Below are 24523 nucleotides of genomic sequence, written 5' to 3' on the forward strand. Positions count from 1 at the left end.
ACCAATGTTCAATGTATTTTTTCAAGTAAAGACAAAAATGCTATTTTTGTGGTCCCCTTTATTGGTGGACAACTTTAGTCCCAACAAAACCATTAGTACATAAATGTATAAGAAACTGCACAAGTGTACATTACTGTACTTAAAAATCATGCAGTTTTTTTTATTATTTAATAGTATAAAATCCATGTTTTTTGTGCAGGTTCCTGGTGCCTGACGGACCAAGTAAAAGTTGCACCCAGGAGGAGTTGGACGGTAGACCACCACAAGACTCTTCCTGCGGCAACGGCAGCACTTTATTAGCAGGGCAACCAAAGGCCAGCAAATCTTCCAAGAGTTCCGTCAACGGCGGCCAAGAGCCCGACTCCTCCCCCCCGCCCAACGCCCACCTCGCACCTCTGCCCGCCTCCAACGCGCCACTCACCGTGGGCTCCTACCCCAGCGCCAAAAGCTTCCTGGGCATGAGGGCGCGCGAGCTTTTCCGCAACAAAAGCGAGAGCCAGTGCGACGAGGAGCAGCCGCAGGTGTCGCCGCCCTCAATCGCCGGCCCGAAGACCGAGCCGTGCGCGGAGTCGCCCTGCCCCGTTTACATCAGCCCGGCGCCGTCTCAAGCCCCTACTCCTGTCACCTTTAAGGATCCTTCTGAGCCCAGGCAGCGGGCCCCCAGTCAGGAAAGCCCCCGAAGGAAGACCGGAGGAGGAGGAGCCTCGGCGGGGGCGGGGCGGCCCAGACAGCAGCAGCTAAAGATCATGGACTACAACGAAAGTCATCACGAGCCCAGTTAGAGACACGACCGAGCCCAGGAGACTGAAGATTGAGAAGACGTGTCAACAACTCTTTGAAAGTCAGTGTTAGTTGTTCCATTTCTTGGAGTGGACAACAGGATTTCACTTCTTTCTTTGTTTTTTTTTTCCTCCAGACAATTAAGTCTGACCAGCGGTTAGGTCCAATCTTGTTCCGTTCATACCAAGCACTGCTTTTGTTTTTTTTTTATTTTTTGTTTTTTTGCACCTGCACAATAACGGTGAGGGTTTATGATGTCAAATGTGAAGTAAGCACCGTACAGGTCTGGACGCACCTTCTCATTTAAAATGCCTTTTCTTTATTTCCATGACTATTTCCATTGTAGATTGTCACATCAAAACTAGGAATGTGGAGTTAAAACAGGTGAAATAACTGAAAACAAGGTTTGTATTCTAGTTTCTTCAAAATAGCCACACTCTTGGCATTCTTTTGATGAGCTTCCAGCGCACCTGTGAGGTGAAAACCATGTCAGGTGAAGCTCATGGAGAGAATGCCAAGAGTCTGCGTAAACGTGTGTATTTCTTCTCAAGTTTGGTAGTTTTTTTTTTTAAAACACTATAGTCCAGAAAATACTGTAACAAAATGTGTTATTAGTTCAAATTCGCACTTCGTTACATACAACCTGTAGGTCACGACATTCTTTGTTTAGCGTTTGGGTTGACTTCCTGTTTTGCGCTCTTATTTTTGTTCTACTTCCTGTTCTGTTTGCATTCTTTGTTTAGCGTTTGGGTTAAATTCCTGTTTTGCGCTCTTATTTTTGTTTTACTTCCTGTTTTACCATTCTGTTGCAGTAGCTTCCCACCTCAAAACTTTGGAGGATCAGTAGCACAAGGCGGACGGCCGAAAAAGACGCCTGGGACCAATAAACCCGGTTAAATACCGGATCGGCGGTGTAACGACGTCAGGGTTTATTGGTCCCAGGCGTTTTTTTCGGCCTCCCGCCTTGTGCTCCTGATCCTCCAAAGTTTTGAGGTGGAAGCCCTCAGAAATGGGGTAAAGCTATTGCGACAGAATGCAAGCTAAACCGGAAGTAGAACAAAAATAAGAGTGCAAAACAGGAAGTGAACCCAAACACGAAACAAAGAATGTCCTGACCTACAGGTTGTAACCAAGTGCGAATTTGAACTAATAGCACATTTTGTTACAGTATTTTCCGGACTATAGAGTGTTTAAGCCGCACCTACCAAACTTTAGAAGAAATACGCATGTTTACGCAAACTCTTGGCATTCTCTCCATGAGCTTCAAGAGATAGTCACCTGACATTTTCACTTCACAGGTGTGCGTGAAACTCATGGAGAGAACGCCAAGAGTGTGCGTAAACATGTGTATTTCTTCTCAAGTTTGGTAGTTTTTTTTTTTAAACACTGTTGCACTCTATAGTCCAAAAAATACTGTAACAAAATGTGTTAGTTCAAATTCGCACTTTTTTACATAAAACCTGTAGGTCAGGACAATCTTGGTTTCGCGTTTGGGTTAAATTCCTGTTTTGCGCTCTTATTTTTGTTCTACTTTCTGTTCTGTTTGCATTCTGTTGCAATAGCTTCCCACCTCCAAAACTTTGGAGGATCAGTAGCACAAGGCGGAGGGCCGAAAAAGACGCCTGGGACCAATAAACCCGGTTAAATACCGGGACGTGCACGGGTTGGCGGTGTAACAACGTCAGGGTTTATTGGTCCCAGGCGTCTTTTTCGGCCTCCCGACTTTTGCTACTGATCCTCCAAAGTTTTGAGGTGGGAAGCGCTCAGAAATGGAGTAAAACTACTGCGACAGAATGTAAACTAAACAGGAAGTAGAACAAAAATAAGAGCGCAAAACAGGAAGTGAACCCAAACGCGAAACAAAGAATGTCCTGACCTACAGGTTTTATGTAACAAAGTGTGAATTTGAACTAATAGCACATTTTGTTACAGTATTCTCCGGACTATAGAGTGTAGTCGTCTGACATTTTCATTTCACATGTGTGAAGCTCATGGAGAGAATGCCAAGAGTGTGCGTAAACGTGTGTATTTCTTCTCAAGTTTGGTAGGTGTGGCTTTATTGGTCCCAGGCGTCTTTTTCGGTCCTCCGCCTTGTGCTACTGACCCTCCAAAGAGTTGAGCAGGTCTTCTTTTTGAGGTGGGAAGCGCTCAGAAATGGATTTTAAAGCTACTGCGACAGAATGCAAACTAAACAGGAAGTAGAACAAAAATAAGAGCGCAAAACCGGAAGTGAATCCAAACGCGACCTACAGGTTGTAACAAAGTGCAAATTTAACCTAATAGCACATTTTTGTTACAGTGTTTTCCGGACTATAGAGTGTTTAAGCCGCACCTACCAAACTTTAGAAGAAATACGCATGTTTACGCACACTCTTCCATGAGCGTCGTGCACACCTGTGAAGTGAAAATGTCAGGTGACTACCTCTTGAAGCTCATGGAGAGAATGCCAGGAGTGTGCAAAGCAGTAATCAGAGCCAAGGGTGGCTATTTTTAAAGAAATATTTTCAGTTATTTCACCTTTTGTTAAGTACATAACTCCTCATGTGTTCCTTCATCGTTTTTATGTGACAATCTACAGTGTAAATAGTCCTGAAAACTAAAGAAAAGGCCTTGAAACGAGAAGCTTCTGGCCTGTAGCGTGTATCAAAGAAAGCAGTCCAAATACCGCAACGTTAAGTCTTGAACTTTCATTTTCCAACACTTATTCCTCATAAGCTAAGCTGAGCAAGTACTGTCTTCTCCATCCTGGTGTGCATGGCCAAAAAAAAGCTTTTCCTGACAGCAAATTTAGGACAAAATACGGACAAGAAGGTAAAATCTTTGAGGATCCAAGCAAACATTTCCAACAATTCCAGTGAGATTTTGTCCAAAAATCCGGCTGTATGTTTATATGTAGATGAGCATTTCCAGATGGATACAAAATGGGAAGTGAATGAAACAAGACTATTTATGCATTTTTATAGATGCCACATCCTGACCTGTATTTATTTGGTTTTTTTTGTATTTGTCCAGTGCGATCTGGACTGAAATCATGACGTGACCAAGCTCTCTTATATCATTGCTTTGTGGTATTTTTCAACACGACCATTCAAGTATTTCTTCACCCCCCCCGTCTCTCTAAATCCTGTTGTCCACCAGGACCTCCTGCTGTCATTTCCTTCTGCCGCCACTATCTATAGCATGTTCAACAATCCACTTTAAATGCCAACCGTAGTCATTCAAGCGAGCTAAGATGGAAGGTACAATCTGCACAACGTGAAGAAAAGCAGGACTCTGGACTGGACGACCAAGGACGTTTTTTTTTTTTTTAAAGCCGTGGCTTGTGTTTAACTGTGAACAATAAAGATCGTCTTCAATGTTTTGCACTACAACTCTCGTGTGGCGTTTTGTTTCTTGTGGCCTTTTGAAGACTTTTAATTTGTTGATCAGGATAATAAGAGTACACAAACCCCAAAAGCAGTAAAGTTGGCATGTTGTGTAAATGGTAAATAAAAAGAAAATACAATGATTTGCAAATCCTTTTGAACTTATATTCAATTAAGTAGACTGCAAAGACAAGATATTTCATGTTCACACTGGAAAATGTGCAATTATTAGCTCATTTGGAATTTGATGCCTGAAATATGTTTTAAAAAATCTGGCAAAAGTGGCAAAAAACGACTGAGAAAGTGGAGGAATGCGCATCAAACACTTATTTGGAACATCCCACAGGTGAACAGGTGGGTACCATGATTGGGTAAAAAAAGCAGCTTCCATGAAATGGGTTTGTAAATGACTGAGGTTTGTCAACAAATGTGTGAGCAAACAGTTTAAGAACATTTCTCAACCAGCTATTGCAAGGAATTTAGGGATTTTACCATCTATGCTCCGTAATATCATCAAAAGGTTCAGAGAATCTGGATCTGCATCAAAAAGCGACATCGGTGTGTGAAGGATATCACCACATGGGCTCAGGAACACTAAATAAAACCACTGCCGTGATTGGGTATAAAAGCAGCTTCCATGAAATGCTAAGTTATTCACAAACAAGGACGGGGCGAGGCGAGGGTCACCACTTTGTCAACAAATGCGTGAGCAAACAGTTTAAGAATAACATTTCTCAACCAGTTATTGCAAGGAATTTAGGGATTTTACCATCTACGCTCCGTAATATCAAAAAGTTCAGAGAATCTGGATCTGCAACAAAAAGCGACAGTGTGTGAGGGATATCACCACTTGGGCTCAGGAACACTTAATGAAACCACTGCCGTGATTGGGTATAAAATCAGCTTCCATGAAATGCTAAGTTATTCACAAACAAGGACGGGGCGAGGGTCACCACTTTGTCAACAAATGCGTGAGCAAACAGTTTAAGAATAACATTTCTCAACCAGTTATTGCAAGGAATTTAGGGATTTTACCATCTACGCTCCGTAATATCAAAAAGTTCAGAGAATCTGGATCTGCAACAAAAAGCGACAGTGTGTGAAGGATATCACCACTTGGGCTCAGGAACACTTAATGAAACCACTGCCGTGATTGGGTATAAAATCAGCTTCCATGAAATGCTAAGTTATTCACAAACAAGGACGGGGCGAGGGTCACCACTTTGTCAACAAATGCGTGAGCAAACAGTTTAAGAACATTTCTCAACCAGCTATTGCAAGGAATTTAGGGATTTTACCATCTACGCTCCGTAATATCGTCAAAAGGTTCAGAGAATCTGGATCTGCATCAAAAAGCGACAGTGTGTGAAGGATATCACCACATGGGCTCAGGAACACTTAATGAAACCACTGCCGTGATTGGGTATAAAATCAGCTTCCATGAAATGCTAAGTTATTCACAAACAAGGACGGGGCGAGGGTCACCACTTTGTCAACAAATGCGTGAGCAAACAGTTTAAGAACATTTCTCAACCAGCTATTGCAAGGAATTTAGGGATTTTACCATCTACGCTCCGTAATATCGTCAAAAGGTTCAGAGAATCTGGATCTGCATCAAAAAGCGACATCAGTGTGTGAAGGATATCACCACAAGGGCTCAGGAACACTTAATAAAACCACTGCCGTGATTGGGTATAAAAGCAGCTTCCATGAAATGCTAAGTTATTCACAAACAAGGACGGGGCGAGGGTCACCACTTTGTCAACAAATGCGTGAGCAAACAGTTTAAGAACATTTCTCAACCAGCTATTGCAAGGAATTTAGGGATTTTACCATCTACGCTCCGTAATATCATCAAAAAGTTCAGAGAATCAGGATCTGCATCAAAAAGCGACAGTGTGTGAAGGATATCACCACATGGGCTCAGGAACACTTAATAAAACCACTGCCAAACAACTTTGTTTTGGTCCTGATCAAGATGAATGTTTTGATGGTGAAACGGTAGGAATGAGTTGAAATGGTTGGTGTGGAAATTTTCCAAATTGGTCGAGAAATGTTGAGGTTCTAACATGTTGAAATGAAAAATTGCTTTAAGGAATTTTGAGGAAATTGGGAATTTTTCCAGTTAAAAAAAAAACCCTGTTTTTTGTCCTAATTAAGAGGAATGTTTTGATGGTGGTATGGTTGAAATGTGTTGAAAAATGTCGAAGGAGTAGTTGCCAGAAAAAAAGGGGGAAATAGGGCTTTGGAAAAGCAGGAATTATGGTAAATCCTGGAATATTTTTGAACTTGGAAAAAGAGAAATTTGAATTTCCAGAATGGTGGAATGTGTTGAAGGTGGAATGGTTTGAATAGGTTGAAACATGTTGAAATGGTGAGAGTTTGAAAAATGGCCAATTAATTTCAATGGGAATTTCCGAAAAAAATGGGAATTTCGGGATTTTACCATCTACGCTCCGTAATATCAAAAGGTTCGGAGAATCTGCATCATCAGTGTGTAAAGGATATCACCACATGGGCTCAGGAACACTTAATAAAACCACTGCCAAACAACTTTGTTTTGGTCCTGATTAAGATGAATGTTTTGATGGTGAAACGGTAGGAATGAGTTGAAATGGTTGGTGTTGAAATTTTCCAAATTGGTCGAGAAATGTTGAGATTCTAACATGTTGAAATGAGAAATTGTTTTACGGAATTTCGGGAAAACAGGGAATTTTTCCAGTTTAAAAAAAAAATGTGTTTTTTGTCCTAATTAAGTGTTGAAAAATGTGGAAGGAGTAGTTGCCAGAAAAAAAGGGGGAAATTGGGCTTTGGAAAAGCAGGAATTCTGGAAAATCCTGGAATTTTTTTGGACTTGGAAAAAGAGAACATTGAATTTTCAGAAAGGTGGAATGGTTTGAATAGGTTGAAACATGTTGAAATGGTGGAAATTTAAAAAATGGCCAATTAATTTCAATGAGAATTTCCGAAAAAAATGGGAATTACGGGAAAAGCGGGAATGTTTTTGAAAATGTTAAGCAACCTGAACAGTCGGAATGATTTGAAATGGTTGGTGTTGAAATTTTTCAAATTGTTCGAGAAATGTAGAACATGTTGAATTGAGTAATTATATCCCGGAATTCCTGGAATTTCAGGAAAACCGGGAATTTTTCCAGTTCAAAAAAACAACTTTGTTTTTTGTCCTGATTAAGAGGAATGTTTTGACGGTGGAACAGTTGAAATGCGTAGAAAAATGCGGAAGGAATAGTCGCCAGAAAAAAGGGATCTGGAATAGCAGGAATTCTGGAAAATCCTGGAATTTCTTTTAACTTGGAAAAAGAGAAGTTTGAATTCCCAGAATGGTGGAAAAAACGGCCGTTTCATTTTGAATGGGAAAGACGTCCCGGAAAACCTGGAATTGTGGGAAATCTGGGAATTTTTTGAATTTTTCAAGAGAAAGCACGCGATTCCCGAATAGGCGGAACAGTTTGAAGATGGAATGGTTTAAATCGGGTGAAAAATGTGGAAGGTAGAGAGCGTCAACAAATGGATGAAAGTAATAAAAAGTTGAATAAATAGATGCATGTTGGTGTAGAAAACCGTGTGTGAAGACTTTGGAACATTCACACAATAATCTCAAATATCATGTTCAAATGTATTGTAGCACATGTTCAAAATCCCACAACATCAATATAGTTTATTTTAAAATATTTTTTTTACTTGGCTCACGTTAAAAAATATTTTTGGACTCGATTGTCCAGTCTTTTTAACCAAGTCATCATTATTTATAATTGATTAAAATGTCATTGCGTCATTTAGTCCAATGGCAATTATAAATGCTTGGTGCAGTATTCTTTCTGTCCAGCAGATGGCAATGTTGCTTTAAGAAGCACGGACTTGAAGGTGGACTCAACAAGTGAAGCCAATCAGGTAAGTCAGGTGTTGCTCATCATCCTTGATGATCATTTCATTCAAACCAACATTCTAATTGAGATGTTTTGTATTTATCTATCTACTCTTCATATTTTTTTGAAATTGGGAATCAAATGACGGAAATATTTATGTTTTTAATGTAGAAAATATAATTACTAATTCCCTTTAATCACAATCATTTGGAAAAGTGCATGAATATGTAACTATAGGGGGAAAAAACATTGTGAATGTTTGTTTTCTGTCTTTGTTTTTTGTTTTTTAATTTAATATTTTCCAAAAATAACACCAGCCAAAACATTTAACAAACAGAGGAAAAAACAAACACACAAGACAAAGCAAATAAAACTAAAACAATGTATAAAATATTGTTACTAATTTCCTTTAATCGCAATCATTTTGAAAAGTGCATGAATATGTAAAAATAGGTAAAAACAACAACATTGTGATCATTTATTTAAAATCAACATTCCATTTGAGATGTATTGTATTTATCTAACTACTTTTTGTAGTTTTTTTTTTAATTCTGAAACAAATGATGGAAATATTTATTTTTCAAAGTATGAAATAATATTACTGATTCCCTTTAATCCTAATAATTTTGAAAAGTGCATATAGGGGAAAAATATTGTTTGTTTGTTTTCTATCTTTTTAAGAAAAATATATTAATATTTTGATTAATTATTTTCCTAAATTAACACCAGACAAAACATATAACAAACAGAGGAAAAAACAAACACACAAGACAAAGCAAATAAAACTAAAACAATGTATAAAATATTGATACTAATTTCTTTTAATCACAATCATTTTGAAAAGTGCATGAATATGTAACTATAGGGGGAAAAAAACATTGTGATCATTTAATTAAAATCAACATTTTATTTGAGATGTATAGTATTTATCTACCTACTTCTCGTAGTTTTAAAAAAAAATTCTACATCAAATGATGGAAATATTTATTTTTCAAGTATAAAATATTGTTACTAATTCCCTTTAATCATACTAATTTTGAAAAGTGCATGAATATGTAACTATAGGGGGAAAAACATTGTTTGTTTTCTGTCTGTTTTTTTAAAAATATATTAATATTTTGATTAACTATTTTCCAAAAATTACACCTGCCAAAACATTTAATAAACAAAGTAAAAAACAAAACACAAGACAAAGCAAATAAAATATTATTACTAATTCCCTCTAATCACAATCATTTGGAAATGTGCATGCATATGTGACTATAGTTAATATTTGTATTAATTATTTTCCAAAAATAAAACCAGACAAAACATTTAACAAACAGAGGGAAAACAAAACACACAAAATAAAGTAAATAAAACCAAAACAGTCTACAAAATATTATTACTAATTTCCCTTTAATCACAATAATTTTAAAATGTGCATGAATATGTAACTATATAGGAAAAAATATTGTTTGTCTGTTTTTTTGTCTTGTTTTTATTATTTATTTTTTATTTATATTTTTATGAATTATTTTCCATAAATAACACCAGCCAAAACATTTAATAAACATTTGTAAAAGATTATTACTAGTTCATTTTAATCATAATCATTTTGAAAAGTGCATGAAAATGTAACTATAGGGAAAAAACATTGTGTATGTTTGTTTTCCGTCTTTTTTTAACTTATTTTTATTTTTTTAATTTAGATTTTTATTAATTATTATCCAAAAATAACACCAGACAAAAGATTTAACAAACAGAGGAAAAACAAAACACACAAAATAAAGCAAATACAACCAAAACAATGTACAAAATATTATTACTAATTTCCCTTTAATCACAATAATTTTGAAATGTGCATGAATATGTAACTATCTAGGAAAAAATATTGTTTTTTTGTCGTTTTTTATTATTTATTTTTTCTTTATATTTTTATGAATTATTTTCCATAAATAACACCAGCCAAAACATTTAATAAACATTTGTAAAATATTATTATTAGTTCCCTTTAATCATAATCATTTTGAAAAGTGCATGAATATGTAACTATAGGGAAAAAACATGTTGTATGTTTGTTTTCCGTCTATTTTAATTTATTTGTGTTTGTTCAATTTATATTTGTATTAATTATTTTCCAAAAATAACACCAGACAAAACATTTAACAAACAGAGGAAAAATAAAACACACAAAATAAAGCAAATACAACCAAAACAATGTACAAAATATTATTAATAATTTCCTTTTAATCACAATAATTTTAAAATGTGCATGAATATGTAACTATATAGGAAAAAATATTGTTTATGTCTGTTTTTTGTCTTTTTTTTATTATTTATTTTTTATTTATATTTTTATGAATTCTTTTCCATAAATAACAACAGCCAAAACATTTAATAAACATTTGTAAAATATTATTACTAGTTCATTTTAATCATAATCATTTTTGAAAAGTGCATGAATATGTAACTATAGGGAAAAAACATTGTGAATGTTTGTTTTCCGTCTTTTTTTTATTCATTTATATTTTTATTAATTATTTTCCAAAATAACACCAGTCAAAACATTTAACAACCAGAGGTACTAATTCCCTTTAATCACAATCATTTTAAATTGTGCATGAATATGTATCCATAGAAAAATAAAAATAAAACATTGTGTATGTTTGTTTTCTGTCTTTTCTAATTTTATTTGTATTTTTATCAATTATTTTTCCAAGAATAACACCACCCAAAGCTTTTAAGAAACAGAGGAAAACCAAACACACGAGACAAAGCAAATAAAACCAATCCATTGTATAAAATATTATTACTTATTTCCCTTTAATCATAATTATTTTGAAAAGTGCATGAATATGTAACTATAGGGGGAAAAAAAACTTTGTGATAGTTTAATTAAAATCAACATTCTATTTGAGATGTATTGTATTTATTTATGTACCTACTCTTTGTAGTTTTAAAAAAAAAATCTGAATCAAATGATGGAAATATTTATTTTTCAATGTTTACAATATTATTACTAATTTCCCTTTAATCAAAATCATTTTGAAATGTGCATGAATATTTAACTATAGGGAAAAAACTTTGTGTATGTTTGTTTTCAGTCTTTTTTTAATTGTTATTAATTATTTTCCAAAAATAACACCAGCCAAAACATTTGATAAACAGAGTGGAAAAAAAAACGCACAATAAAGCAAATAAAACCAAACCAATGTATAAAATATTACTAATTCTCTTTAATCACAATAATTCTGAAATGTGCATGAATATTTAACTATAAGAAAAAAAACATTGTTTATGTTTTTGAGATAGGCGCCAGCGCCCCCCGCGACCCCAAAAGGGAATAAGCGGTAGAAAATGGATGGATGGATGTTTTTTTTCTGTCTTTTTTCGTTTCAATTTTTTTTATTTATATATATTTTTAGTAATTATTTTCCAAAAATAACACCAGCCAAAACATTTAATAAACGGAGGGGGAAAAAAACACACAATAAAGCAAATAAAACCAAACCAATGTTTAAAATATTACTAATTCTCTTTAATCACAATAATTCTGAAATGTGCATGAATATTTAACTATAGGAAAAAAGCATTTTTTTTGGTCTTTTTTTAATTAATTTTTTATTTATTTATTTATATTTTCATTAATTATTTTCCAAAAATAACACCAGCCAAAAAATTTAACAAACAGAGGGGAAAAAAACACACAATAAAGCAAATAAAACCAAACCAATGAATAAAATATTACTAATTCTCTTTAATCACAATAATTCTGAAATGTGCATGAATATTTAACTATAAGAAAAAAAACACTGTTTACGTTTTCTTTTTGGCATTTTTTATTTAAATTTTTTAAATTTATTTATTTATATTTTTATTAATTATTTTCCCAAAAATAGCAAAAATAAAACCAAACAACACACACATCCATTAAGAGAAGCTTACATGAATGAGAAAAATATGAAACAAATTAAAATAATTATAAAAAAAAAGGTAATAATAATAACAATAATTCACATCTGACCAAACCAGTCTATTGACCTCCGCAGTCAAGATATTTCGTCATATTTTCTGTCTTTTTTAGCAGCTCTCCAAGCCCAATTAGGCCCCGTTGTTACGCTCATCCCGCTTCTGAGGCAAAATGAGATTTTTATTTTTTTGCCGGCACAACCAACCAAATATGATTAGTTTATCAAACGTCGGCGTGTGTGTTTTATGAGAGTCCAAAAAAAAAAAAAAATAAAAAAGTCCTATGATTAATTCACCAACATTCCACCAGGTCAAGGAAATTGATGCAGGATAATTGGGCACAGAGGGAATCCCTGGCAATTTGTGCTTTCAGACACCACTTGAGAAATTAGATGTCAGTGCAAATGTGAAATTGCTCCTCAATGTTCTCAAAGATTCCATGCAAATTTAAATATAAATCTTAAGTATTTCCAGCAAAGGGATTCTTCCCCCTCCGTCCCTTTTTTTTTTTTTTTTTTTTTTTTTTTTTGTGCGCGCCAACTTGAAATGGAGCCCTGTGAAAATGATCTGAACCAAGTGGAAATATATGAGAACTGGGGCTGTGGGGGGGAGAAAAAAAAAAAAAGACATCCAAGCCGGTGCAAAGTCGAGTCTGAGCTACGCCGAGGTGCTCGCGGTAAAACCCTCATGCAAGAATTCATTAGATTCTTTTTGACAGGAAGTAAAGTTTTGAATTCATCTGAAGAGGCGTAATTATAATATTCAATATTCTGTACGTACACCTATGATGCAAAATATAACTCGGGGAAACCGCCTGTAACCTACTTTTTTAATCCCACTGTAGAAGTTAGGAGTTACGGGCGTTCAACACGCAGACGCTTGGATAGGAATTAGTCTCACGGCTCCAAATAATTGAAAGTTGAATTAGTGGCGTTGTGATGCACGCCTGCCGGTTTGATTCCCAGCCTTTGGAGAAGTCGACTATGTCTGGCGTGCAAACTCTAACACGTCAAACTCAAGGCCCTGGACAGCGACATCATTTTATCTTCACATTCAAACACCGAACTATCTATTAAACAAGACAAGGAGCAAGGAATCAGGCAGAGACAGAGTTAAATTTTGCTCATGAGGAGAGACGTATTAGGCTGCACACTCAGTTACTGTTTCACCCTACGCTCTAAGGCAGTGGTTCTCAACCTTTTTTCAGTGATGTACCCCCTGTGAACATTTTTTTTTAATTCAAGTACCCCCTAATCAGAGCAAAGCGTTTTTGGTTGAAAAAAAGAGATAAAGAAGTAAAATACAGCACTATGTCATCAGTTTCTCCATCCATTTTCTACCGCTTATTCCCTTTCGGGGTCGCGGGGGGCGCTGTCGCCTATCTCAGCTACAATCGGGCGGAAGGCAGGGTACACCCTGGACAAGTCGCCACCTCATCGCAGGGCCAACACAGATAGACAGACAACATTCACACTCACATTCACACACTAGGGCCAATTTAATGTTGCCAATCAACCTATCCCCAGGTGCATGTCTTTGGAAGTGGGAGGAAGCCGGAGTACCCGGAGGGAACCCACGCATTCACGGGGAGAACATGCAAACTCCACACAGAAAGATCCCGAGCCTGGATTTGAACCCAGGACTGCAGGAACTTCGTATTGTGAGGCAGACGCACTAACCCCTCTGCCACCGCGAAGCCATCATCAGTTTCTGATTTATTAAATTGTATAACAGGGCACAATATTGCTTATTTGTAGTGGTCTTTCTTGAACGATTTGGGAAAAAAAGATATCAAAATAACTAAAAACTTGTTGAAAAATAAACAGGTGATTCAAATATAAATAAATGTTTCTACACATAGAAGTAATCATCAACTTAAAGTGTGTGACGGTTCGCTGGCATCGTGGTGATGCGGGTGCGTTCTCTCATTGATGCAGTCGGATTTGGACACAGCGTAAGGTAGGAAATAATGATTTATTTACACTAAAAACAGACTAAGAACAGGCAAAAACAAAGAGCTAGCATGGGAGCTATAGAACAGGAAGCATAGCGCGGAAGCTTGCAAGTATAAAAACAGTTTTTTACCAAGGTCGGGAACCAGCGTCGTCACTTGTCGCACGGAACAAAAACTAGGACGCGGGATCGAATGAACAGAAAAGGCAGGCTTAAATAAAGGTGATAATCACAAACAGGTGTGAGTCCAAAAACAAGAGGCAGGTGACACTAATGCGTAACTATAGCAACAGAACAAACAGCAAGTGCCACCAGGAACTAAGGAAGTCAAACACCGACAGAATACGATACAAAGACAGAACCAAAACCAGAATAAGACATGATCCCCAACCAGTGCCCTCTTTAGGGATTGTAATAGAGATCCATCTGGATTCATGAACTTAATCCTAAACATTTCTTCACAAAAAAATAAATCTTTAACATCAATATTTATGGAACACGTTCACAAAAACTCTAGCTGTCAACACTGAATATTGCATTGTTGTATTTCTTTTCACAGTTTATGAACTTATATTCATGTTTTGTTGAAGTATTATTCAAGAAATATATTTATAAAGGATTTTTGAATTGTTGCTATTTTTTTTAGAATATACCCCCATTTGAGAACCACTGCCGTAGTCGATAAGCTTCTTGTTTTTCTCTATCTTCTTGTTAGTGGACAATTATCCTCCGCTGTTGCCATTTCTAATCAGAGGTGGATAGTAACGCACTACATTTACTTCGTAACATTTACTTGAGTAACTTTTGGGATAAATTGTACTTCTACGAGTAGTTTTTATGCAACATACTTTTACTTTTACTTGAGTATATTTATAGAGAAGAAACGCTACTTTTACTCCGTTCCATTTATCTACATTCAGCTCGCTACTTTTTTTTTATCGATCTTTTAATGTTTGTTTTGGTTAATGACAGAGCTTCAAAGTAGAATCTACACATGCCTGCGTTTCACCAATCAAATGCAGTCACTGGTGACGTTGGACCAATCAAACAGAGCCAGGTGGTCACATGACCCGACTTAAACAAGTTGAAAAACTTATTGGGGTGTTACCATTTAGTGGTCAATTGTACGGAATATGTACTGTACTGTGCAATCTAATAATACAAGTATCAATCAAGCAATCAAAAGTGTAAAGGAAAAACGACACTTTTTTATTACGACCGTACTTCCCGTCAAAAGCCTAAAGACTGATCGCACAGTTCCTGTCTTCACAATAAAAGTGCCGCTCCATCGCGCCTGCGCTAACAAAATAAAAGTCTCCGAAAGCCAGCGCAAACAAGCTAGCAAGCTACGTAGTTTGCCGCCGATGTATTTCTTGTAAAGTGTATAAAAACGAATATGGAAGCTGGACAAATAAGATGCCAAAAACCAACGACTTTCATGTGGTATTAGACAGAAAAGAGGAACTTTTTTTCTCCTACATTAGAAAACGTGGACGTTATCAGCACTAAAATGCAAGTCATCAGAATCAGGTAATACACCAACTTATATTCTTGTCTTTATGAAAGATAGGAATCTATGTGTTAAACATGCATGTATATTCATTAAAACACCTTTAACATGTCAACAAAAACGGACAAATAAATACATATAAATTATATACTGTATATATAAATATATATATATATATATACATATATATATATACATGATATGTGTGTATGTATATATGAGGTAGATCACCTCGACTTGGTCATTTATTAAGTAATTGATAAACGTTGAAAAATTTATTGGGGTGTTACCATTTAGTGGTCAATTGTAGGGAATATGTACTGTACTGTGCAATCTACTAATAAAAGTTTTAATCAATCAATCAAATCAATGAATGCCTACTGAGGCTATGGTGCTGTTATGTTATTGTGGCTCAATGTGCCATTTTTTTTATTTTATTTGAATGCACTATTATTTAATATATATTATTGTTTTAGTTGCTTAAGAGATATTCCTGGCCCTGAATGTGCTCATTGCTATTTTTATGTTTTTGTGCATTACTTGTTGCCGTAATCAGGTTACTCATCAGTACTTGAGTAGTTTTTTCACAACAAACTTTTTACTTTTACTCGAGTAAATATTTTGGGTGACTACTCCTTACTTTTACTTGAGTAATAAATCTCTAAAGTAACAGTACTCTTATTTGAGTACAATTTCCGGCTACTCTACCCACCTGTGTTTCTAATATAAAGTAGTGTAAAGTTCTTACTTAAATCGGTCAGTAAACTCACCATATAAGTGATTTTTGTTAGGGGGAGTTGTCAGTTTTGTCTGTAGTGGATATTTGTGTTTTGCATAACATCTCTTTTTCTTCAATCAATCAATCAATCAATCAATGTTTACTTATATAGCCCTAAATCACTAGTGTCTCAAAGGGCTGCACAAACCACTACGACATCCTCGGTAGGCCCACATAAGGGCAAGGAAAACTCACACCCAGTGGGACGTCGGTGACAATGATGACTATGAGAACCTTGGAAAGGAGGAAAGCAATGGATGTCGAGCGGGTCTAACATGATACTGTGAAAGTTCAATTCATAATGGATCCAACACAGTCGCAAGAGTCCAGTCCAAAGCGGATCCAACAGAGCAGCGAGAGTCCCGTTCACAGCGGAGCCAGCAGGAAACCATCCCAAGCGGAGGCGGATCAGCAGCGCAGAGATGTCCCCAGCCGATACACAGGCAAGCAGTACATGGCCACCGGATCGGACCGGACCCCCTCCACAAGGGAGAGTGGGACATAGGAGAAAAAGAAAACAAACGGCAGATCAACTGGTCTAAAAAGGGAGTCTATTTAAAGGCTAGAGTATACAAATGAGTTTTAAGGTGAGACTTAAATGCTTCTACTGAGGTGGCATCTCAAACTTTTACCGGGAGGGCATTCCAGAGTACTGGAGCCCGAAATGAAAAAGCTCTATAGCCCGCAGACTTTTTTTGGGCTTTGGGAATCACTAATAAGCCGGAGTCCTTTGAACGCAGATTTCTTGCCGGGACATATGGTACAATACAATCGGCAAGATAGGATGGAGCTAGACTGTGTAGTATTTTATACGTAAGTAGTAAAACCTTAAAGTCCCATCTTAAGTGCACAGGAAGCCCGTGCAGGTGAGTAAGTATAGGTATATATGTATGTATATATGTATATAAAGGTATATACAGTACAGGCGTAATGTGATCAAACTTTCTTGTTCTTGTCAAAAGTCTAGCAGCCGCATTTTGTACCAACTGTAATCTTTTAATGCTAGACATGGGGAGACCCGAAAATAATACGTTACAGTAATCGAGACGAGACGTAACAAACGCATGGATAATGATCTCAGCGTCTTTAGTGGACAGAATGGAGCGAATTTTAGCGATATTACGGAGATGAGTACAATTTCTGGCTACTCTACCCGTCTGTGTTTCTAATATAAAGTAGTGTAAAGTTCTTACTTATATCTGTCAGTAAACTCACCATATAGTGCTTTTTGTTAGGGGGAGTTGCCAGTTTTGTCTGTAGCGGATATTTGTGTTCTGCATAACATCTCTTTTTCTTAAAATGTGTAACTCTTTTGATTAATCACGAAGTCGAAATGGATATGCATTTGATTGTTAGATTTTTTTTATGTATAACTTGCTTTGATGTCATAAATGCAGGTCTCAAACAGATTTGTAACTATTTGTTTTTGTCTCACAAAAATAGTTTAGCAATTCCGTATATAATAATATGATTATATATAATAAATATCAGCTTTTTTTTGTTGTTGCGGGGGTTTTGTTTGTAGTGGATATTTGTGTTTTGCATAACAAGGCTTTTTTTCCCCTAAAATTGTTAAATTAAGCATGCTAACTTTGCAAATATCTGGATTTCGCTTGAATCATCTTATTAAAAGTATATTAATGCAAGATCAAGATAAACTGACGCTAGTTATATTTAAATGTTAGTGTTTATTCCTCACGGGCGTACAGTGCGGAAGAAAGAAAGAAAAAAAAAAATGCTAAACAAGTATATTTTTGGTATGCATACTACATACTGACACTCTGGAAAACGGCTTCATTTGTCCTCATTAAAAGCTTAAAAGTCCATGAATAAATAATTATTAAAGCAAAGCATACTTTTTTTCCCCCTCCCTCCCTCCTCCAAGTCATGCAGAAGACTGAATAAACATGTTTGATAAAGGCTGTTTAGAAAAGGCCCCTCCCTTCCCCCCTCCACTTCCACGCCGAGCCCAAAGATGACTTTTCACAACGGCTGTTGGCTTTGCAGGGGGAGGGAGGAGAAAAAAACAACAATTGGACCGCCGAGAGTCAACCGACTGCATTTAAGTGAGGATGATGAGTCCGTCTCTCTCTTGAATAAGTCAGGGATCCAAACTTGAAGGGGAGAAGAAAGGAAAGAAGACGGGCGCAGCGCAGTCCGCTCCCGGTGGTTTAATTATTTTAATTATCTCTCCTCTTTCAGCTTTCTCGAAAAAAGAAGAAAAAAAGGCCATTAAAGGATGCCCGTTTGGGTTAATGTGATTAAAAAAACCAAGATGGAGGGAGAGATGAAAGGCTGCAGATGTCAGTGCTAATCAGGGAGTTAAAACTGCTATTTGTGAACTGGGACGCTTGTTAAAGTGGGTAGAAAGTGCACGCGCTGAGGATGTTTTTCTTTTTCTTTTCTTTTTTTTTTTCCACTTCAAAACACCTCATTTTCAAGCAGGCTCCCGTCGATAAACTCTCCTCCAGCCGACGCCATGTTTGATTGAGGTTACGGCGTGGCTGATGGTTCAAGCGCTGATGACATCTATTAAACAAGACACGAAGCAAGGAATCAGGCAGAGACAGGATTAAATTCGGCTCAATTGAGGAGAAACGTCTGGGCTGTACTCTTGTCCAGTCTCCGCCTCGCTCCTGACGAAAGATTGTATGCCTTCTCTTTTATTTGGACTTTCCCTGATTACATGGCAACAGCTGTTTTCTAAGGGAGGGGGGGTCGTAAACAGCCATCAACTTTGGTAACAAAACATTTCAAAGAAAATGTCGTAAAAGAGTTTAAAGAAAAGGCGCGAGGAAGACATGAAACTGCAACAGGAAAAACAACCAAAATGCGGCTCAGTAGTCTTCTTCCTCCAAACACGACGAGTTGAGAGTATACCGAAAAGTTCTATTTTGGTTTCATACTCCCAATCCTCTGCTGTATCATCCATGTATCCATTTTGGTGAAAACTCAACTCGTCGTGTTTGGAGGAAGAAGAATACTGAGTTGTATCCCAAGAACACCATACCTACTGTAAAGCATGGGGGTGGAAACGTCATGCTTTGGGGCTGTTTTTTCTGCTAAGGGGACAGGACCATTGATCCGTGTTAAGGAAAGAATGAATGGGGCCATGTATCGTGAGATTTTGAGCCAAAACCTCCTTCCATCAGTGAGAGCTTTGAATGGTTGACCAAATACTTATTTTCCACCATCATTTACAAATAAATTCTTTAAAATTCCTAAAATGTGAATTCCTGGATTTTTTTCCCACATTCTGTCTCTCACAGTTGAAGTGTACCTATGATGAAAATTACAGACCTCTGTCATCATTTTAAGTGGGAGAACTTGCACAATCGGTGGCTGACTAAATACTTTTTGGCCCAACTGTACATATATACATATATATGTATATATATACATAGATAGATATGCTGGCCCTAAGACACATTTTCTTCTCTAAATGTGCCCCCCCCCCAAATCTGGTTGTTTTCTTTAGGTTTTGTACAGTAAAAAAATGTTTTTGTTTTCCTAAAAATTCGTTTTTGTTCTATTTTTGCTCTATTATGGGGGCAAAAAACAGCATGCAGTAAGTCCACTGCAGAGGATATGGTGCATGAGTTGGAAGCAAAACTATATCTATGGCTCGTGCACTTTATAGTCAAAATTAGTTTACTTTTGTTTATGTATGACTCGTGCACCTTATATTCAACAAGTAAATTAGTTTTGTTTTGTTTAGAGCAGCAACATTTCAGAATCAGAATCAGAATCAGAATCAGAATAGATTTTATTGCCATTGTTTGAGAACGAGTTCACCAAGACGGATTTTTTTTTTGTGCCATGGTGCAACATAAAACACAGAATAGGTATTTAAATGAGCTGTAACTGTCCATCCAGGCATTTATTGGTCTCGCTACCCCAGGACCTCTCGCTTTGTTGAGGTGGAGGCTCCGGTAGCCGTGTGCAACATTGTCAGCTGCCATCACGCTGCCGCTTGCTAAAGTTGCGATGACGGCGAGAACGAGCACAAAAGCGGCACAGGTGTTGAGGCTGCTCTGTGGCGAGGAGGGTGTGACGAGGTGGAACAAAAAAAAAAAAAAAAAAAAGCCAACAACAACAAAGATCCACTTTCAATGTGAATCAAGCAGAAGGAATGTCCTGAGTGTGTAGCGAGATGGACGGGAGCCCATGCAATATTCAAGCGGCGTGTCTGGCGATGATGCCAAGCTTGCCACTCCTCGCCGCCGCTCCCACCCTCCCGGCATGGCGGCCATGGGCTCTCCCCTCAAGGTGACACTTCAAAGCGGGCAGGCAGACGTGGCAGGCCTCGCTGTCGGCATGAAGCCAGTCCCCCGCCCCCGCCCCCGCCTCACCACCCTTCTTCTCGCCGTCCACAGACCCCCACTCACTCCTCCTATCAATAGTGGCTCACAGCACCTTCCTCCACTCAGCCGGGTCAGCGCCAAGATCCACGCCGCTCGCCGCCACGGAGACCCCCCCCGCCAGCCTCATTGTGGGAATGCTGCTAAACATTCACACATACGCTTTTCTACACCGAAATGTATTATTCAACTTCTTCTTCTTCTCCAGATTTTGGCGCGCTTTCTTTACCTTCCACATTTTTCACCCGATTGAAACCGTTCCAACTTCAAACTGTTCAGCCTATTCGGGAATCGCAAGTTTTCCCTTGAAAAATTCCAAAAATTCCCAGATTTCCCAGAATTCCAGCTTTTCAACCGTTCCGTTGTCAAAACATTCCCCCTAGTCCGGAAAAAAAAACAAAATATTTCTTTTAACTGGAAAAATTGCCGGTTTTCCCGAAATTCCAGGAATTCCGTAATACCATTTCTCAATTTAACATGGTACTACGTCAACATTTATCGACTGATTTGAAAAATTCCAACACCAACCATTTCAACTCATTCAGACCATTCAAGTTTTTTACCATTTTCAAAAAATAAATCCAGATTTTACCGAAATTCCCTAACACCATTTACTACTTCAACATTTTATGACCGATTTAAACAATTCCAAAACCAACCAATTCAGCTCATTCAGGACATTCATGCTCCTAATCATTTTTTTTTTAAATCCCACTCTTTTCCCAAATTTCCAGGAATTTCCCATTGAAATTAATTTTTACAAGTTGCACAATTCGACAATTTTTCAACATTTAGAAACCATTCCAACATCAACACATTCCACTTGACTCGTACATTCAAGCTAACACTTTACCAAGTTCCAAACCAAATTCCGGTTTTCCCGGAAATTCAAACATTCATGTTATGATCCGCCGGCCGGATCATATATAGTTTTTGTTTTTTAGTCCTTTTGTGTATCTTGTTTGTTCTTGGACTCTTCCGATTCGTAGTTTGTGCACTTCCTTGTTTGTTTTGTCACCATGGTAACTTAATTTTCACCTGCCTTGACGCACACCTGTGTTTATTAATCACGTTCTGTTTTCAAGCCTGCCTTTTCCGTTCACTCGTTCTCTCCCCGTAGTTTGTGTTACACTCTCTTTGTGTTCACAAGTGACGACTCGGTTTCTGTATTTGGACTCGCTAGCTTCCGCGCTTAGCCTTTTGTGTTTCCTAGCTCTTATGCTAGTTCTTTGTTTTACCTTTTGTGCCTCGTGCAAGTGTTTTGTTTGTTTCTCTAGCTCACATGCTAGTAGCTCTTTGTTTCCTTCCTTTTTCTGCCTAGCACCAGTGTTTTCGTTCTTAGCCTGTTTTTAGTTTAAATAAACCATTATTTCTTACTTGTATGTGGTGTCCGAGCCCGATCTGCATCCAGGAAGAGCACCACTCGCATCACGATGCCCGCCAAGCGTCACAATTCAAACCATACCAACATTCAAACTATTCTTACAGTCATACTACATTCTGTCAGCATTTCACTTCAACTTCGGCATTGGAGCGTTCACAACCAATTCCTTCAGGAATTGCCTCTTCTAGTAAACAATATGCCATTTTTTCTAATGCAAACCTTTTGGAGTCAGTTTCCTGTTGCGAGGCCCTGACAGAAGAAGATCTTCAGAATTCTGATGATCGGGTTCTGCATTGTTTGGCATTCTTTATTCTCAGTGTTACCGCCTGTCTGCTGGAATGTTTCTGCAGAGATGTCTCTCTTCCACTCAAACCGAATGTTTGACAGGAGAAATAGTCTGCATCAGCTGGTTCCCCCGGCCTTGTAATCACCTCTCAAACCTGGCGGGAGAATTTTACGCAGAACACCGTGATCGATATTTGCCGATCCGTCTGCACGCATCAACCTGAAATAAAAAGTGATGGCGGGAGACAAGGCAGAGCTGGCAGGTCGTCAGAGGTTTTTTTTGCGGGGGGGAGGGTAGTACGGTGCCCACGTTTGATGTCTGCGAAAACGCTCATCAGTGTGTAGAAGCAGCCTCGGCTCGGCACGCCGGGTCACCGCCGCCCTCACCCTAAGCAGCACACGGCTGATTGTCTCCACGTCGGGGTGAGCAGGGTTGTTGTTTTTTTCCCGAGGTGAGAGGATGGAGCTTGTCCGACGAACCGAGTTCAGGTTTTTAATAGGGCCTCAGCTCTGGCACCTGGCAGGTCTACTCACCACTCTCTGAACTCAAGTTTGTAAGATTTTTTTTTAATATATATATATATTTTTTTTTTCAAATCTTCCTCATTCCCTAAGCAGGGGAGAGGATGTAGCTTGAGCAACTTTTGCACAAAAGGAGACAATTAGATGAAACACTAAATCTTGCCATGACTACAGATTAGTTTCACCTGCCTCTGATTAGTGTTCGGGACACTCACCTGCTGTGTGGGTAATTGTGTGACATCGTAGTAAAAAATACAGATAATCCATCCATCCATCATCTTCCGCTTATCCGAGGTCGGGTCGCGGGGGCAACAGCCTAAGCAGGGAAACCCAGACTTCCCTCTCACCAGCCACTTCCTCTAGCTCTTCCCCGGGGATCCCGAGGCGTTCCCAGGCCAGCCGGGAGACATAGTCTTCCCAACGTGTCCTGGGTCTTCCCCGTGGCCTCCTACCGGTTGGACGTGCCCTAAACACCTTCCTAGGGAGGCGTTCGGGTGGCATCCTGACCAGATGCCCGAACCACCTCATCTGGCTCCTCTCGATGTGAAGGAGCAGCGGCTTTATTTTGAGTTCCTCCCGGATGGCAGAGCTTCTCACCCTATCTCTAAGGGAGAGACCCGCCACACGGCGGAGGAAACTCATTTGGGCCGCTTGTACCCGTGATCTTATCCTTTCGGTCATGACCCAAAGCTCATGACCATAGGTGAGGATGGGAACGTAGATCGACCGATAAATTGAGAGCTTTGCCTTCCGGCTCAGCTCCTTCTTCACCACAACGGATCGGTACAACGTCCGCATTACTGAAGACGCCGCACCGATCCGCCTGTCGATCTCACGATCCACTTCCCTCACTCGTGAACAAGACTCCTAGGTACTTGAACTCCTCCACAAATAATAATAAATCCTCCACAAATAATAATAAATCAAAAAGATGCTTTGACAAAATCAGACTCTCTTTGGTCGGCCATTCAGGGCTCTCTCGCTGATGGAGGGAGGTTTTGGCTCGGGGTCTCGCGATGCATGGCCCCGTTCATTCTTTCCTTGGCACGGATCGGTCGTCCTGTCCCCTTGGCAAGGGGGGCAGCCCCAGAGCATGATGTTTCCACCCCCATGCTTCACAGTAGGTGTGGTGTTCGTGGGATGCAGCTCAGTGTTCTTCTTCCTCCAAGCACGACGAGTTGAGTTTATACCAAAAAGTTCTATTTTGGTTTCATCTGACCACATGACATGGCCCGGTTGGTAGAGTGGCCGTGCCAGCAACTTGGGGGTTGCAGGTTCGATTCCCACTTCAGCCATACTAGTCACTGCCGTTGTGTCCTCGGGCAAGACACTTTACCCACTTGCTCCCAGTGCCACCCACACTGGTTTAAATGTGACTTAGATATTGGGTTTCACTATGTAAAGCGCTATATAAATATAATTCACTTCACTTCACTTCTTTGAATCTCTGTAAAACTAAAATAATGATATTTGGTAACAGCAGAAGGGAAAGTCGAACACAACCAAATGAGGCAATTCCTGAAGGAATTGCGTGTGGACGCTCCAATGCTGAAATTGAACTGAAATGCGGACAGAATGTAGTATGAATGCAAGAATAGTTTCAATCAATCAATCAATCCATCAATCAATCCATCAATCAATCAATCAATCAATCAAGTACATACAGTGGGGCAAAAAAGTATTAAGTCGGCCACCGATTGCGCAAGTTCTCCCACTTAAAATGATGACACAATCACGTTTCATCAGACAA

At 38.4% G+C, this 24523-nt stretch overlaps 1 protein-coding gene across 1 annotated transcript in view; it reads left to right on the plus strand.

Annotated features, from left to right (window-relative positions):
- The window catches only part of tsc1b (TSC complex subunit 1b), a 51671-nt gene extending 47520 nt beyond the window's left edge, over window positions 1-4151 (plus strand). The window contains exon 22 of the mRNA XM_061877046.1: window positions 200-4151. Coding sequence (XP_061733030.1) covers window positions 200-782 — 583 coding nt within the window. The 3' untranslated portion in view covers window positions 783-4151. The remainder of the gene's footprint in view (window positions 1-199) is intronic.
- The last annotated feature ends 20372 nt before the right edge of the window (window positions 4152-24523 follow it).

Source organism: Nerophis ophidion, linkage group LG17 (genome assembly GCF_033978795.1).
Source record: "Nerophis ophidion isolate RoL-2023_Sa linkage group LG17, RoL_Noph_v1.0, whole genome shotgun sequence".
NCBI classification, from domain to species: Eukaryota; Metazoa; Chordata; class Actinopteri; order Syngnathiformes; family Syngnathidae; genus Nerophis; species Nerophis ophidion.